This window comes from Fringilla coelebs, assembly GCF_963513975.1.
Source record: "Fringilla coelebs genome assembly, chromosome: 14".
In the NCBI taxonomy this organism is placed as follows: domain Eukaryota; kingdom Metazoa; phylum Chordata; class Aves; order Passeriformes; family Fringillidae; genus Fringilla; species Fringilla coelebs.
The window spans coordinates 12,083,015-12,098,726 of NC_140040.1; the positions used below are offsets into that span (position 1 = coordinate 12,083,015).

The window sequence follows — 15,712 nt, forward strand, 5'->3', positions numbered from 1 at the left end:
CTTAAAAGAAAAATTGCATTTCAAAGTCTCATTTAACTTTTAAACAATAAATAACATTGAAAATATATTATACTAAACAAGATACTAAGATTTATGCTTCCTCATTTTGCAGAAGAGCACAGAGTAACCCCAAGTCATGCTCTGCTGATCCTCAAGGTGGCTATCTACACACAGCTGCTGCAGCCTCTGCTCAGAGCTGCCTTTTGTGCCGCTGCAAACTGCATTAACATGTCTACTATAAGTCCTGTTATCCCAAATTTCATTATGTTTACACACTGGGTATAAATAAATCCCATGTGGAACATGACTGTAAGTATTAGCCAAAGTACACCATAATTATATGTGAGAAGAAAAGGGGACAGATACATTGTGAGCATTAAATATCAGACTGCTTGACAGGAATGACTACATGTAGTGGTCCTAATAACTCAGAACCAAATATTTGAAAATGTTCTGTATTCCACGTAATTATGCACTTAACCCTCTATGAATTCAGCAGGAAAAAACGACCAACATGGCCCATTCACAAAGCCTGTCATTCTGCAGACAGAACAGTGCTTGTGACATTTAACCCAAGTTAAAATCCTATTGACCCACCAGGCTTGCACACAGCTCCGTGTCACTGCCAGACCACAGATGAAAGGCAAGCCAAGACTGATGTTTACTCTAAAGCTCCTACTTACTCCTTCAGAAGTATGAAGGAGCTGTGAAGTGATAACAGGACTTTGGCAGTGTACAATGGGCCTGCCACGTCTCTTATGTTGAAAACCCTGTCAGTAACACCAGCACGAGACATTTGCCATTAAACAGCAAATGATTTCTTTAAACCACACTCTTGTTCAGAGAGACATGTTTTGTAATAATGAAGTATGGTAAACAAATTTCACTTCCAAATGACACAACACTGTGCAATTACATATTATAGCATAGCATGGAACAGAATTTTGTGCTGTGCCACGATAGGAGTATGGTATTCATTTATCACAGCATTGCCCCAAAAGTGCAGAATATTCATCAAAACAGATGACTTTTTTTCTGCTAATTCAAACATGGAAATGGTTAGTATTTATGCAGCTGCATTAAAAAAAAACAGCGAGGAAAGGTTCTTGTAGAAGCATCAAAGACAGTATGACTGCATTTTCTAAATATTAGTTATATGATAAAAAGGGACTTGGATAAATATGTCAGGTATTTCTGCCTCCTCTTGTTTGTTTAGGGCTTTTGGTCATTATCTACTGTTCTAATGAATGATTTAGTAAAATAAATCATGTTTAGCTAAATAGTTTGGGGCTTGAGATGGAAAAATAGCACAAACCAAGTTGCCTGAAGTTGCGCTTCTTAGGACAGAAGCTGAAGAATATTTTGTAATAGGGATATTACAGCCACATTCTTTAACAAGAGTAAGACCTTGCTCTGTCTGTGAGAAAATGCCAATAAAATCTGCCAGAAAACGGCTGTTCATATATGATATTGATTTAGCTCTTAAGTTTTCCAGCTGATACCAGCTTTGTAATCTATGGTTAAATATTGTATCTGTCAGGGTTTGTGTAATCTGTCTGATTGGGAAAATGGGAACTGCCCAGATCAGGGTATAAATCGAGGCAGAATGTTTGACACTGGGGCAGCAGTCCCTTTTGGTTCTTTAACTATCAAAAGCACACAGCCTTTCAATAGTGGCAGGCATCCTTTACATGGCATCACAATGCTGGCTCATCTCTTGGCTGCTCACCAAGTTTTGCCCATAAACTTTCTAGTTATTCTTCTTAAAATCAGTCATTTCATCTTAAATGGGTATGGAGGACATAACTCACATGACAGCCACCTTTTATGCACTGCACTGTTATGATTTTAACCTTGCCTCACTCCTGCATTATTGCAGAGCACACATTTCCCATATCCCCTAGTAGGTGCATTATAACACCACAGTCTTTATGTCTGACAAAGTCAGTGCTCTCACAGAATACAAACTCAGAGTGAGCCACTGCATCCCTTTTCCATCCCTGACAATGACAGTCAGGGATGGAAATGCTTTTCCATTGAAATTTACCACAGTTTTATGAGTATTAAGGTAAATTGATGGTGTAAGTGCCTGTCTCTCAGAATGCTTTGCTGCCATTATCAAAATTTTCTTTTCAACTTCTTAACCTTTAAATAATATTTGGACTGTTGGAAGTGTAGCTGAGAATATAAAAAGAAATATTAGTTATGCATTCTGCTAGCAAACAACACTGTGTACTGTGGGAGAACAGAGTATGGGTAAATGAAGGTGGTATAGAAGGTAATCTTATCCCCAATGAGTTGCAGCTGGACCAATTATGGAAGATTAGAAGCAGGCCTGATTTTAACAGGCCACACCTGTAGCCAATAAGAACAAGTGGTATAAAAGAGTGGATTGGTGGGATGAGCAGTCAGATGACTGCTGCAAGGACCAGGAACAGTCAGTGCATGGAGGAGCTGCTTGTGAGAAACATCGAGGAGGTATGAAGCTCTGGTGATACGAAATCCTTGCACTATAACGATGTTAGAACTCATGATGGCTGAGGTGACAGTGTACTGCGGTGTGTTTTGTATGTGCTAATCAAATAGATGCTTAGGAAAGTAAAATGCTGCCAGACTAACAGCACTGGGTCCCAGTGAAGGGTGAGGTGCTGTTTGGACCAAACCTGAGCTCCTGGGAGCAGGATGAGGAGTAGCAGCAGCCTGCCAAAACTGCTGTGGATGTCACAGATCCTGGGCATGAGGAACACCCTCAGGAACCAGCTGTGACCATAATAGCTGCCTCTACTGAGGCAGGCAGAAGTCTTGTGGAACACCCTTGATTTGTAAATATAATAACACATTTCATTTCTTTTAATCATCCAAGTTAATTTTACTAGAACTTACTTATTCTGAAATAATTGAAAGTAGAGGTCACACTTAATATACTGGAAAAATGTACTTTTCTCTTTTTGCTCTACCAAGAGCAGGACAATAGCACTAAACATCACAGAACAATACACTGTTTTTTGGCAACACATAAATTAACTGTTTCCAAATTCAAAATGTAGATACATCTGTAAACTGTCAGCATGAGTGAAATACACTGAAATCCCCCTCGGTTTTTGCTCACAATTGTAACCAAAGCCATAAATCTAGCTTTAAAGGAATGAGAGTAGTGCCAGGAACCCACGGCTTGTCTGCACTTAAAAGAGTTGGCTGGTATAGCTACACCTTAGAGCTGAATTGGCAAGCACAGATTTCTTTTTGGGTGTAACTTAAATTGCTTTTCTCATGGAATAGGCTAAAGTGGCTGAAGGACTCTGCCACTATAACAGCATCTACTCCAGGGCTTTTGCCAGTGTGGCTGTAGCTGCATGCAAGGGATTTTTCATCATTCTGACAGCTATTCTGGCAAAACTCCTACGTTTAGACCAAGTCCAAGTTAAAGTTGGCATTGTTTTATGTTGCAAATAAAGCAGAAGAGAAGTATTACCAGTTTATGGCCCTGATTTTACATTATTTTAAATTGTTTGTTCTAAAGGAAGTTGTGGGGCAGGCTCCACGTGGTCCTTTGGAGGCTTGCCTCCCACATTTGCGCTGCATTAAAATTGCTTGGTTTTCCAGTGACTGAACTTTGGCAGAGGGGAAACTTACCTTATTAAAAAAAGATAGCTTATTCCTGGGGTGAGTAATATGGACACTATCCTGATGGTTTAATGCAAATTTCCAAACTGAAGTGAGCTCCAAAAGGAAGCATCTGGGCCAAAGGACATGTGGATTAATACAGATACATGTATATACAATACACTATTATTCTTCTTCATCTTGTCCTTAGTTCAACAATGAATTTAAGCACATATAGGATTAATTTTAGGCACACTCACAAGCACATCTCAAGTTTAGTAATCATGTCAGATATGATAATGCTTCTATTTGAAATTTAATTGGGCAGATATTTGAAATTAATCATGTGTTCTGCACTATGCAGAATCAGGACTTCTGTCAGAAGTGCAAGTTTACGCAGAGCACGGGTGTTTGTTGTGATGCCACATGCATTTTTTTTCCTGAACTGGATGTTAAGCCTGTATTTTAAAGACATCCCAAGGGGCATTATTTTTGCGCATAAGTACATTGTACTTTTAGCTCTTTTCCCCCTCTAATCTCCCTTTTGCTAAGAGTGGTTTTCGGCTCCTCTGCCCGTGCAGGGTGGTTTGCATGGACTGCGTTGGTTGCACCGTTTGCTGTGGAGGTCTCCCCGGGGCCGGGGCGTGGGGAGGCACCCGAGGGTTCATGCGCAATCGGGCCAGTGGCACGGGGAAGTGCGATTTAATCGAGCCTTCTTCCTTCCTTTTTGCGAGCCCTAGAATGTGCCCGCTAGAAGAAGGCACAGGCGTCTTTTTGCACGTTTTGGGAAGGCCGGGCGGGCTGTGCGTGGCCTCGCTCGGAGCTCCCGTGTGCCCCGAGTGAGAGAACTCCGCGAGTTCCAGGTGGGTGCTCCGGGTGCTGCGGGGTTTGCGCAGCTTAAAAACCAGGGCAGGAGCTGGAGCAGCACTCACCCCGACACGGAACAGGATGAGTGTCTGCTCAAGATAACATCGTGTAATTTATTGCAGGAAGGTTGTGCTGGTTTGGATTTTTTTTTTTTTAATTTAATACGGAACAATAAGTACTAGCTTAGCTAAAAGAGCTTGCCATAAGTTTTAGCTGTGAAAGTGAAACTGCAGTTAGTGTTCAAGGTACATATATTCAAGGCAGGAGACTTATGTGTCATAACACCCATTTCTGCATTCTTCTGTTTACAAGTGTGTTATGTATCCTGGTAAACAATGTTTTAAAACAGTATATATAAATAAATATGTATATATGTGTGTATGTCTATACACACATATATACTCATATATATATTTATGAATATAAAACTATGCACGTACAAAGGTTTTTTTTCAATCTAAACATAATTTTTCTTATAAAGTTATCCCAACTCATATCCAAGAAAAAAGTTGTCATTTAAATCTGTTTGGCCTTTCTCAGATTCTTTATTTAATCTACTATATATGTTCGTGTGATATATGGTCTTTTGTGATTTTCAAAAGACTGAGCAGTTAAACAGCAAGTAAGTGGCTGTTCTCCATGTTCACAAAGCAGATCATAAGGAGGACTGAAGAACAGTAAGAACTTTCACTCCAAGAATAAGATCTTCCATGATGTTTTCATGAAGGGTACATCTGTACCCTTACTTGTGCAAGCCAGCCAAAGGATAGGTTTCTGTTAGAGGCAAGTGGTTTGCACTGCCATTATTTCCAGTGAGGAAAGTAATTTCTTTTTATAGCCTTGCAACTTGCCAGAAATCAATAGTCTGCTGAAGGAGTTTCCTCACCTCTGTATCCAGCATTGCATAACTGTGTGGTAGACGAGTAGAGGCAAAATGATATGTAGCAACAACCCTCCTGAAAGAAACCTCCAATTGCTTAATAACTACTGCTTGGGCACTATATTCTTGTAAAACTCTCTTGTTCTGTTATTTGGTTTTCACTTGTTGGCTGAACTGTGAGCAACACTTTGCCAAGGTGTCATGTTCCTTTAGCATGAGCAAAGTTGTTGGGATGTTCTTAGAACTTTTTCAACTTCTTGTGTAACACAGTGGTGTAACAGGCAGGTTTTGTTTGTTTGTTTGTTTAAAAAATACCCAACAGATCAAAGAACATCCTTAAATGTGGAGATATTTAAGCAGAAGAATGGCCAATGTGGTCTATGGAGTAAGAGTATATTGTATTAAGCATTTTGTCAGTGCATGGTAAAATAGTGGTCCTAGCAGAATAGATCTAAAATAGCACAGTATATCTAAGGTAAAAGAACAAGTAAAAGGAGAATACTTCTGTATAATGATTAGAAAATTCAGATCTCCTTCCACCAAGCCATTGTCAAAGTCACTTGTTTTGTTTTCACAGTACAGAGACAAGTCTCTGGAGGGAACCTAAAACTGTGAAATATGACAAAAACTTTATGCTATTTTAGATATCACCCTACTTTGTCCTGCAGGTTGTGATTAAGAACAGACAATAAGTTTTTGAATCCTGAGAACAGTAAATTTTAGCAGTGTAAGAGAACCAGGCTGCTGGTTATACTAATTACCTCAAAGATTTTTAGTTCATCTAAGCTCATACTTGCAAGCTTGAGGGCAAAATAAAAGGAGGAAGAAATCTGCCCACACTGAAGTTCATGATAAAAGTCTCATAGGTAAGAACTGAGTTCCTCATCTAATCTTATTCAACAGAACTTCTTATGGTTTTCTTTGATTTTAAACTGACAGAAAAACATCCAAACACTTTCACTGGTAACAGTAATAGGGATGGTTCTGTGCTATGTAGATATTTCTGTTTATTACTGTAGTTTTTATGAAGTTGCACTGATACAAGTTCACAGAGAACAAAGAATGAAAAATGAATTAATAGACTAAATAATCCAAGAAAATTGCCGAAGCGAATCCCCTAAAGGCATGGTACTAAGAAATGTCATGGGACTTCTAATCTTTCAGTGATAGCAAGCAATGGACCAAGATTCACACTGCTCAGCAGAAAGGGAACTGTTGGAAGCTGTAAGCAGAATTACTACATCTTCTACCACAAGTCCATCTGGTGAAGAAGAAAATGAACCCAAAGCTGAAATTTCATGTCAAGTGAGAAAAGAAGACCCAGAAAAAGATGACATGCAAGGTTGATGCTATCCTTTAATTTTATTTTTCATCTAGCTGTTTATGGTGTTAATCTTTTGTATTAAAAAGTTTGCTTCTTTATTGCAGCACTAGTTCAAAGCTGTGCTGCCGTACTCCACTGAAAATAGCCTTGAGTAGACTTGTAGTAACAGTGTAGCAATAGTGAAACCTGTGCTCATCCTGGTGTGTATATACACAGATGTTTCCTTTCAAATGCCTCCTGCCTAAAATGTATCACAGATTTAATTTATACACCAGGAGTGAAAGCAGTGATCACCAGATGGCTGGTCTTGGGAGTGCACTTTCTGTGCATCACCCATCTGAGCTCCTTGGCAATTTCAGCAAGGGCACCAAACTGAGGCAAATCTCAAGCAGGCAGCTCTCACATGCCCATGCCTAAGATTACTCTCATCTGTTATTAAATAAAATGTTATGTATTACCTTAAATATATATAATCTCATCAAGATTATATTTTAAATCTGGAAGGATGTCATAAAAACCACCTCTCCTAGGAAATAGATGCTTTGAGCCAAACCCCCAAGGCTTTGATAATTGAAACTGTATGGTCAAATGATTAAGAACATGTAAAAGGGAGGCTACTGAAAGAGTACTGTGGTGCCTTTACAAGTCTATTTCTGCACCACTGCTCTACTCCTACCCTTCAATTGTGTTCCTTCACCTCCATTGGCAGAGTGTTTGATACACTGCAGACTGATTTCAGCTGACTGCCTTGACAAGGACATCCTTGATTAGAAACTGGGACCAGTGTGCCCACCGAGATACAAATATTTCATTTATTTTTTCCACTTATCTAGTCTATATGGCACCTGATGAAATGTATTGTCAGTAGATTTCAAAGACAGAGAAATCACCTTATTGAAATTCTACATCAAATTCTCCTGTAAGCAAATTCTCTGAGCAGCTGTCCCATATTTTTAATATGTGCAGACACAGATAGAGATATATATATATATATAGATAGGTGTGTGTGTGACTGTGGAGAGAGAGAGGGGAAAGGAGGGAGGTGTGTATATTACATTATGTGTTTTATATATATAAAACATATATATATATATAGCTGAACAGTGCCATCAGTTCAGCTACAGGAAAAAAAAAAAGAATTTGGGAAATCCTCCTTCAGCTGAGCTGGTATCCAACTTTGAGGTTAGGATATTCATGTTTTCTCAGCTTTCTCCTATTACTGCACAAACCCCATATTTCAGTATTCAGTTTTTTGAATATATGTCTGAATCTGCAGCTGCATTGAATACAATACATCCATTTAGCAACAAAGAAGCCTGGAGAAACATATGACTCAAAAAGACTCAGTCAATGTTTCTTAGGGCTGCTTCTGGGATGATGAAGCAAACCTCCTGCCCAGATTGTGCCCTAGGTTACACCCTTGACATACAATATTTTGTGGCAGTTTGTTCTCTACAATTTTGTATTCTGTGGGTGATATCTTTTCTTTCAAAATTTCAGACCCTAATAGCTTTGCTCAAAGCGTCTGTTCATGTCTATTAGCAGGGAAATCACTTAATTCTATCAGTCTTTAGGTCTTGCTGTTGCAGCAACAGAAAATCTGGGCTGTCCTTTCACAACAAATACATAAGAAATTTCTCTCCAAATGCAAAGAATATAATCTGAAATACTAAATATATTGGTTTTAGATTCCAGTGCAACCCTAAGTCCCAACTCTTCGATGACCACAAAGGAGCTTCAGGAATACTGGAGGAATGAAAAACGCCAGTGCAAACAAATCAAACTCCTTTTTGAAATCCCATCAACCAGAATTGTAGAGCACCACTTATCTAAATATGTGGTAAGCTAAGAAATTAATATGTAAGCAGGTCATTAATTTTCATTCACTCTGCAGGGGTCTGCACAGCACGCAGCAGGCCTTACTACATGAAAGCCTCAGCAAGGACCAAGTTTTGCAAGCCAGGATCACACTGAGTAGAACCTGTTCTCACTGATTGTATGGGCCTGCCTGGTGGAATCTGCATCTGAAAAAACCCTCTGACAGTCAGTTCACAAAATCTGCCGCAGTGGAAAAGTGTTATCAAATGAATTAGTATCTTGAGTGTCCTTAAAGCACAGAGTTTTGTCAACATTAAGGAAATTCACACAAATGTAAAAATATCTGTGTATTTACACTTCCACTGAGCTAGCCAGCTGTAGCAGCTGCAGTGCCTTTGTGTAACTTCCACATCAGAGGTTTCTCTTAGCACAAGTGCAGAATTCTTTGATGTTGACAAAGTCTAAGGCATCCTCCAGCTAGATGACTTGGGATGATTTCCTTGTTTGCTACAATCTGTGAGATCTGTAGATGAAAAATGCCAAGAATCAACATTTCTGATACTAGGTGCTCCAGTCTGGTAGAACTTGAAGCAAGTAAATGTTTTGAAGACTGTCCCTACATCTTGTTGCCTGTAAAGATCATTTATGAAGATTAAAAGAGAGAATTTCTCTTTAAGGAAAAACAAGGAAGAGAATCGGACAGGCATAGTGCGAGTACTGGTTTGCAGCCTTCCACAGCAGCAGAGGAAACAACTGGCATGGGCAAAACCCCTCCAGCTCCTGTGTAAATTAATGGGCACAGGGTGAGGTTGGATGTGAACCAGGGTCATCATGCAGGAGGCCAGCAGTCTGTGTCCTTAGCTGGTGTCTGGTGGCACAGGTAAACAGGCCCCTGTGGAGCTACCATGGTTTACACACATTAGGGCTTGGCCCTTCCTCAGCATCACTGTGCTTGGATCAGAACCAGAAGAGATTATTTGGACAGCACAGCACAGAATTTTGCAGCTATTTGCCAAATACCACATTTATTATGGTCTTTTTGGGGCTGAGAAAGATGTGCTCTTGAGTACTGTTATGTGGGACAGCACAGCTGTTAGCTGCTAGTGAAGGGCTTTGGATAGCAGATTGCTGTAGAAATGTTACTTTTTTGGTATTATTTGAATGTGAATTAAGTTTGAATACAGGACAAGTATTTAGAGGAGAGAAAAGTATTTGGAGTTGCTCCATCTTATTTTTGCACACACCAGATATATTGCCAAATACTCCTTCTTCTTTCACGGCATTACTAACACCCCAAATCCCTAGGAATGTCTTCTACAAAGAGCATTTCTGAATATTATGACCAATGTAAAATAGATTACATTCACTATTAAGTCTGGGAAATCCATTCAGTTTACTGAAGATGATTGATTGCAGCAGCCATGGCTGTTATAAACAACGTACAGCTACAGAAATGCTTTGTGAGTGTTTTCATGTGCTTCAGTCTGCTGCTTTCCCGGCACCTTGCAGGATGGGATCTGTTAGTGCTCTTGTTACGTACAATTTACTTGCGTGCTAAGCCTAAGCCTGGTGACAGATGTACAGAACACTAGGAGGTGGGAATTTTTAGTTTGATGGCTGCAGATCTTTCAGGTCTACACTGAGCATGCACCATAATCCCAGGCAGTAACTGATTTAGCAGCACTGCCATGGAAGTACGTGAGATTATACCCAGAAAATTGGTGCAGGAGTGTTTCAGCTAGAGGACTGAACAAACACAATGTCTGCTTTGCAGACAAAATCTGACTGCACTGGGGCTAGAATGGTCCCTTCTCATGCTTATTTTTTCTCTTTGATTGTGTTTAGATGTATAAAATCATCATTTTGCAAACAGGGAGTTTTGACAACAACAAGTCCGTAATTGAACGGCGTTATTCAGATTTTGAGAAACTGCACAGAAAGCTGCTGGAAGAATTTAGCGAAGAACTGGAAGATGTAACCTTTCCCAAAAAAACTCTAACAGGAAACTTCACAGAAGAAATAATCAATGAAAGAAAATTAGCCTTCAAGGACTACCTGAGACTCCTATATTCTATGAAATATATCAGAAGATCAAAAAAATTTATTGACTTTTTAACAAGGCCAGAGCTTCAGGAAGCGTATGGTTGCCTGCGGGGTGGCCAGTACACCAAAGCTTTGGAAATCCTTTTAGAAGTCATTGGGCTGCAGGAAAGGCTGACAAGAGGGAACCCTGTTGCAGTTGTCCCTACTCTCTGTGCCGTCGTGGTGTGCCACAAGGACCTGGAAAACCCAGCAAGTGCCTTTGAATATGGAGAAAAAGCTCTGTCACGCCTTAGTGTGCATACCAGCCACAGGTATTATATGCCACTCTTAGAAACAATGATCACTCTGGCATATGAACTTGGCAAGGATTTTCTGTCTTTGCAAGAAAAACTGGAAGAATGGAAGACAAAGAAAGATCCCATACGGGTTTTTACTCTGAAAGAACTTGCCGTTCGGGAGTACGTACGGTGAACACAAAAAAAAATTAATGAAAGAGCAAACTCTTAAAAGAATGAGAGCTGGAAATTACCTGATTGGGTTGCATAACATTGTATTAATAGGGAAAAAAAATTAAATGTCTTCTATGTTCAAAGGGACATTAACATCTATGTTGGAATATATTACATCTGCTGTACAGATATGAGGAGTTCCCAAGGAGCACTTTAGGTTTCTTGAAGGAAATGTGCAAGAAAATAATCATTTATGATTTGGTTATTTTGAACATAGCTTATTTTGTGTGAAAAGTCAGAATAAGAAAACACGATTGATAAAGCACTTGAAAATCTACAGAATGAGACATTACTTGTTTATGTGGAAACTACTTCCTTTCAAGAAGAAATATATCTTCTCAGTAGATGCAATCTGAAGGGTACATCTTACTGAATGTAGTTTTTTACTGCTCCAGCTGAGGCCTGGTCAAATCGCACTTTGCCATTTCTGAAGATGATGGGATTGGTCCTGTTCCCACTGAATTCTGCTGCTGTGGGCAGGAGGAAGGGGGAAGGTTTGCAATCAGCTTGTGTGGGAGCAAAAAATACCAAGTGATGGTCATTCCATCACAGAGGAGGGAATATACTTCATCTCCCTTTTGGAACTAACAGTTTTCTTATTTTCTGCATTGAAGGCACATTCTTGTTTGCTTGCCTGCCTTGGTAATTTCCCTCCAATTTAAGGTTTCTACCATACACTTATTTTAGCAATCTGGTAAATTCTCATAAATATTGTAATTAGCAAGTCATTATCTAGCATGGGTTATTATTCTCTGGTGAACATAGTCCCCTGAGTACTTTCAGCCCTGTACTTCTGTTACAGGTACTACTTGCACCATAATGATGCTGTGTATAAAGTAGGAATAACTGTATTAATTTATCTCCCCCAGACATGAAAGAATCAGCTAATTGGAAGTGCACTGAAACTTAAAAACTTTGTTGTGTATTGTTACAAAAAGGATGTCTTGAAAAAAAATACAGAATAATAGGATTGTGTAGGGTGGAAAGTTAATATTTTAAGTAGCTATTAACAGCTAGGCATTAAACACAAAATACATGGATTATTTGTTATTTGACAATTATTCTTTTTGCTGGTTATACAGAAGTAATAGAATTAAGAGTAAATAATTAATTAAGAGACTTAAGGGCTAATCTCACAACATAGTATATTGCAGGACAGTTAAAACGGATCAAAGGTAGCCCCTTCTGAGAGGATGTGTGAATCAGTAACAAAGCAGAGCATCACACTCAGGACATTTCAAGTTCAGAAAGAAAGGAAGCATGGCTTTCACACTGCAGTAACTCCACAACATATTGTGATGAAAAACCAAAAGAATTGGAAAAAATTATTTCCTCCCTTTTTCCCCTTCCCATCCTTGTGTGCAGCATCCCAAGCACAGTTTTCTGGGATTCTCCTCAGTTTCTAAGGGATGGTCCATGAATATCTACGAGCCTCTTTAAAGGCATGTGAGAGCTGCCTGCTTGAGATTAGCCTCAGTTTGGTGTCCTTGCTGATAATTGCCAAGGAGTTCAAATTGGTGATGTACAGAAAGTGCAATCCCAAGTGATCACTACCTTTCTGCCTGGGGTGTAAAATAAATGTGTGATATATTTTAGGGGCGCAGTTTTGGAAAGAAAATTCTGTGTGTGGATACACATAGCGGGATGAGTATTGGCACGTTAGGGTTAGGATTGGGTTAGGGTTATGATTAAGGGTGAGGGTTAGAGTTAGGATTAGGGCTAGGGCTGGGCAGAGGCCTTTAAGGTTAGTGTTGAAATTAGGCCATTAGGGATATGGTTTAACAATTAGGATTGCGGTTAGGACTAAGATCAGTGCCATTGGGAATAAGGTTAGGGTTACAGTTCGGTTAAGGTTTAGGCCATTAGGTTAGGCAGTTAAGGTAAGGGTAAGGCAAGTAGAACTAGTCTGTTTAGATTCAAGTAAGAGTTTTTTCGTTCGTGGAACCCTAACCCTAGGTAGACAAGGAAAAACAGGCGAGGGTTAGAACTGGTTCCAAGGAGAGAGCCATGGATGAGGCCACGTTGTGGCAGTTTTGTGATGCCCTTGGGATGCCTTTTGCAGCTGCAGTGTTCCTGGAGCTCTGGGCTTTTTAGTTTTCAGAACCCTACCCCCTAACCCTAACCCTAGGCCGGGCAGCAAATCAGCCTAGGGTTAAGGCAGGTGCCACAATTAAAGCCATCGCAGAGGCCATGTTGTGGCAGTTTTGCGATGGCCTTGGGATGCCTTTTGCAGCTGCAGTGTTCCTGGAGCTCTGGGCTTTTTAGTTTTCAGAACCCTACCCCCTAAACCTAACCCTAACCCTAACCCTAGGCCGGGCAGCAAATCAGCCTAGGGTTAAGGCAGGTGCCACAATTAAAGCCATCGCAGAGGCCATGTTGTGGCAGTTTTGCGATGGCCTTGGGATGCCTTTTGCAGCTGCAGTGTTCCTGGAGCTCTGGGCTTTTTAGTTTTCAGAACCCTACCCCCTAAACCTAACCCTAACCCTAGGCCGGGCAGCAAATCAGCCTAGGGTTAAGGCAGGTGCCACAATTAAAGCCATCGCAGAGGCCATGTTGTGGCAGTTTTGCGATGGCCTTGGGATGCCTTTTGCAGCTGCAGTGTTCCTGGAGCTCTGGGCTTTTTAGTTTTCAGAACCCTACCCCCTAAACCTAACCCTAACCCTAGGCCGGGCAGCAAATCAGCCTAGGGTTAAGGCAGGTGCCACAATTAAAGCCATCGCAGAGGCCATGTTGTGGCAGTTTTGCGATGGCCTTGGGATGCCTTTTGCAGCTGCAGTGTTCCTGGAGCTCTGGGCTTTTTAGTTTTCAGAACCCTACCCCCTAAACCTAACCCTAACCCTAGGCCGGGCAGCAAATCAGCCTAGGGTTAAGGCAGGTGCCACAATTAAAGCCATCGCAGAGGCCATGTTGTGGCAGTTTTGCGATGGCCTTGGGATGCCTTTTGCAGCTGCAGTGTTCCTGGAGCTCTGGGCTTTTTAGTTTTCAGAACCCTACCCCCTAAACCTAACCCTAACCCTAACCCTAGGCCGGGCAGCAAATCAGCCTAGGGTTAAGGCAGGTGCCACAATTAAAGCCATCGCAGAGGCCATGTTGTGGCAGTTTTGCGATGGCCTTGGGATGCCTTTTGCAGCTGCAGTGTTCCTGGAGCTCTGGGCTTTTTAGTTTTCAGAACCCTACCCCCTAAACCTAACCCTAACCCTAGGCCGGGCAGCAAATCAGCCTAGGGTTAAGGCAGGTGCCACAATTAAAGCCATCGCAGAGGCCATGTTGTGGCAGTTTTGCGATGGCCTTGGGATGCCTTTTGCAGCTGCAGTGTTCCTGGAGCTCTGGGCTTTTTAGTTTTCAGAACCCTACCCCCTAAACCTAACCCTAACCCTAGGCCGGGCAGCAAATCAGCCTAGGGTTAAGGCAGGTGCCACAATTAAAGCCATCGCAGAGGCCATGTTGTGGCAGTTTTGCGATGGCCTTGGGATGCCTTTTGCAGCTGCAGTGTTCCTGGAGCTCTGGGCTTTTTAGTTTTCAGAACCCTACCCCCTAAACCTAACCCTAACCCTAGGCCGGGCAGCAAATCAGCCTAGGGTTAAGGCAGGTGCCACAATTAAAGCCATCGCAGAGGCCATGTTGTGGCAGTTTTGCGATGGCCTTGGGATGCCTTTTGCAGCTGCAGTGTTCCTGGAGCTCTGGGCTTTTTAGTTTTCAGAACCCTACCCCCTAAACCTAACCCTAACCCTAACCCTAGGCCGGGCAGCAAATCAGCCTAGGGTTAAGGCAGGTGCCACAATTAAAGCCATCGCAGAGGCCATGTTGTGGCAGTTTTGCGATGGCCTTGGGATGCCTTTTGCAGCTGCAGTGTTCCTGGAGCTCTGGGCTTTTTAGTTTTCAGAACCCTACCCCCTAAACCTAACCCTAACCCTAACCCTAGGCCGGGCAGCAAATCAGCCTAGGGTTAAGGCAGGTGCCACAATTAAAGCCATCGCAGAGGCCATGTTGTGGCAGTTTTGCGATGGCCTTGCGATGCCTTTTGCAGCTGCAGTGTTCCTGGAGCTCTGGGCCATTTAGTTTTCAGAACCCTACCCCCTAAACCTAACCCTAACCCTAACCCTAGGCCGGGCAGCAAATCAGCCTAGGGTTAAGGCAGGTGCCACAATTAAAGCCATCGCAGAGGCCATGTTGTGGCAGTTTTGCGATGGCCTTGGGATGCCTTTTGCAGCTGCAGTGTTCCTGGAGCTCTGGGCTTTTTAGTTTTCAGAACCCTACCCCCTAAACCTAACCCTAACCCTAGGCCGGGCAGCAAATCAGCCTAGGGTTAAGGCAGGTGCCACAATTAAAGCTATCGCAGAGGCCATGTTGTGGCAGTTTTGCGATGGCCTTGGGATGCCTTTTGCAGCTGCAGTGTTCCTGGAGCTCTGGGCTTTTTAGTTTTCAGAACCCTACCCCCTAAACCTAACCCTAACCCTAACCCTAACCCTAGGCCGGGCAGCAAATCAGCCTAGGGTTAAGGCAGGTGCCACAATTAAAGCCATCGCAGAGGCCATGTTGTGGCAGTTTTGCGATGGCCTTGGGATGCCTTTTGCAGCTGCAGTGTTCCTGGAGCTCTGGGCTTTTTAGTTTTCAGAACCCTACCCCCTAAACCTAACCCTAACCCTAACCCTAGGCCGGGTAGTAAAT

At 41.8% G+C, this 15,712-nt stretch overlaps 1 protein-coding gene across 1 annotated transcript; it reads left to right on the plus strand.

Moving 5' to 3' along the window:
- Positions 1 to 4,333: 4,333 nt before the first annotated feature.
- Positions 4,334 to 11,439, plus strand: SNX20 (sorting nexin 20). The gene is made up of 4 exons (XM_084214991.1): positions 4,334 to 4,466; positions 6,515 to 6,692; positions 8,363 to 8,514; positions 10,338 to 11,439. The coding sequence occupies exons 2-4, from the start codon at positions 6,527 to 6,529 to the stop codon at positions 11,004 to 11,006; spliced, it is 987 nt and encodes a 328-aa protein (XP_084071117.1). The 5' UTR covers positions 4,334 to 4,466; positions 6,515 to 6,526; the 3' UTR covers positions 11,007 to 11,439.
- The last annotated feature ends 4,273 nt before the right edge of the window (positions 11,440 to 15,712 follow it).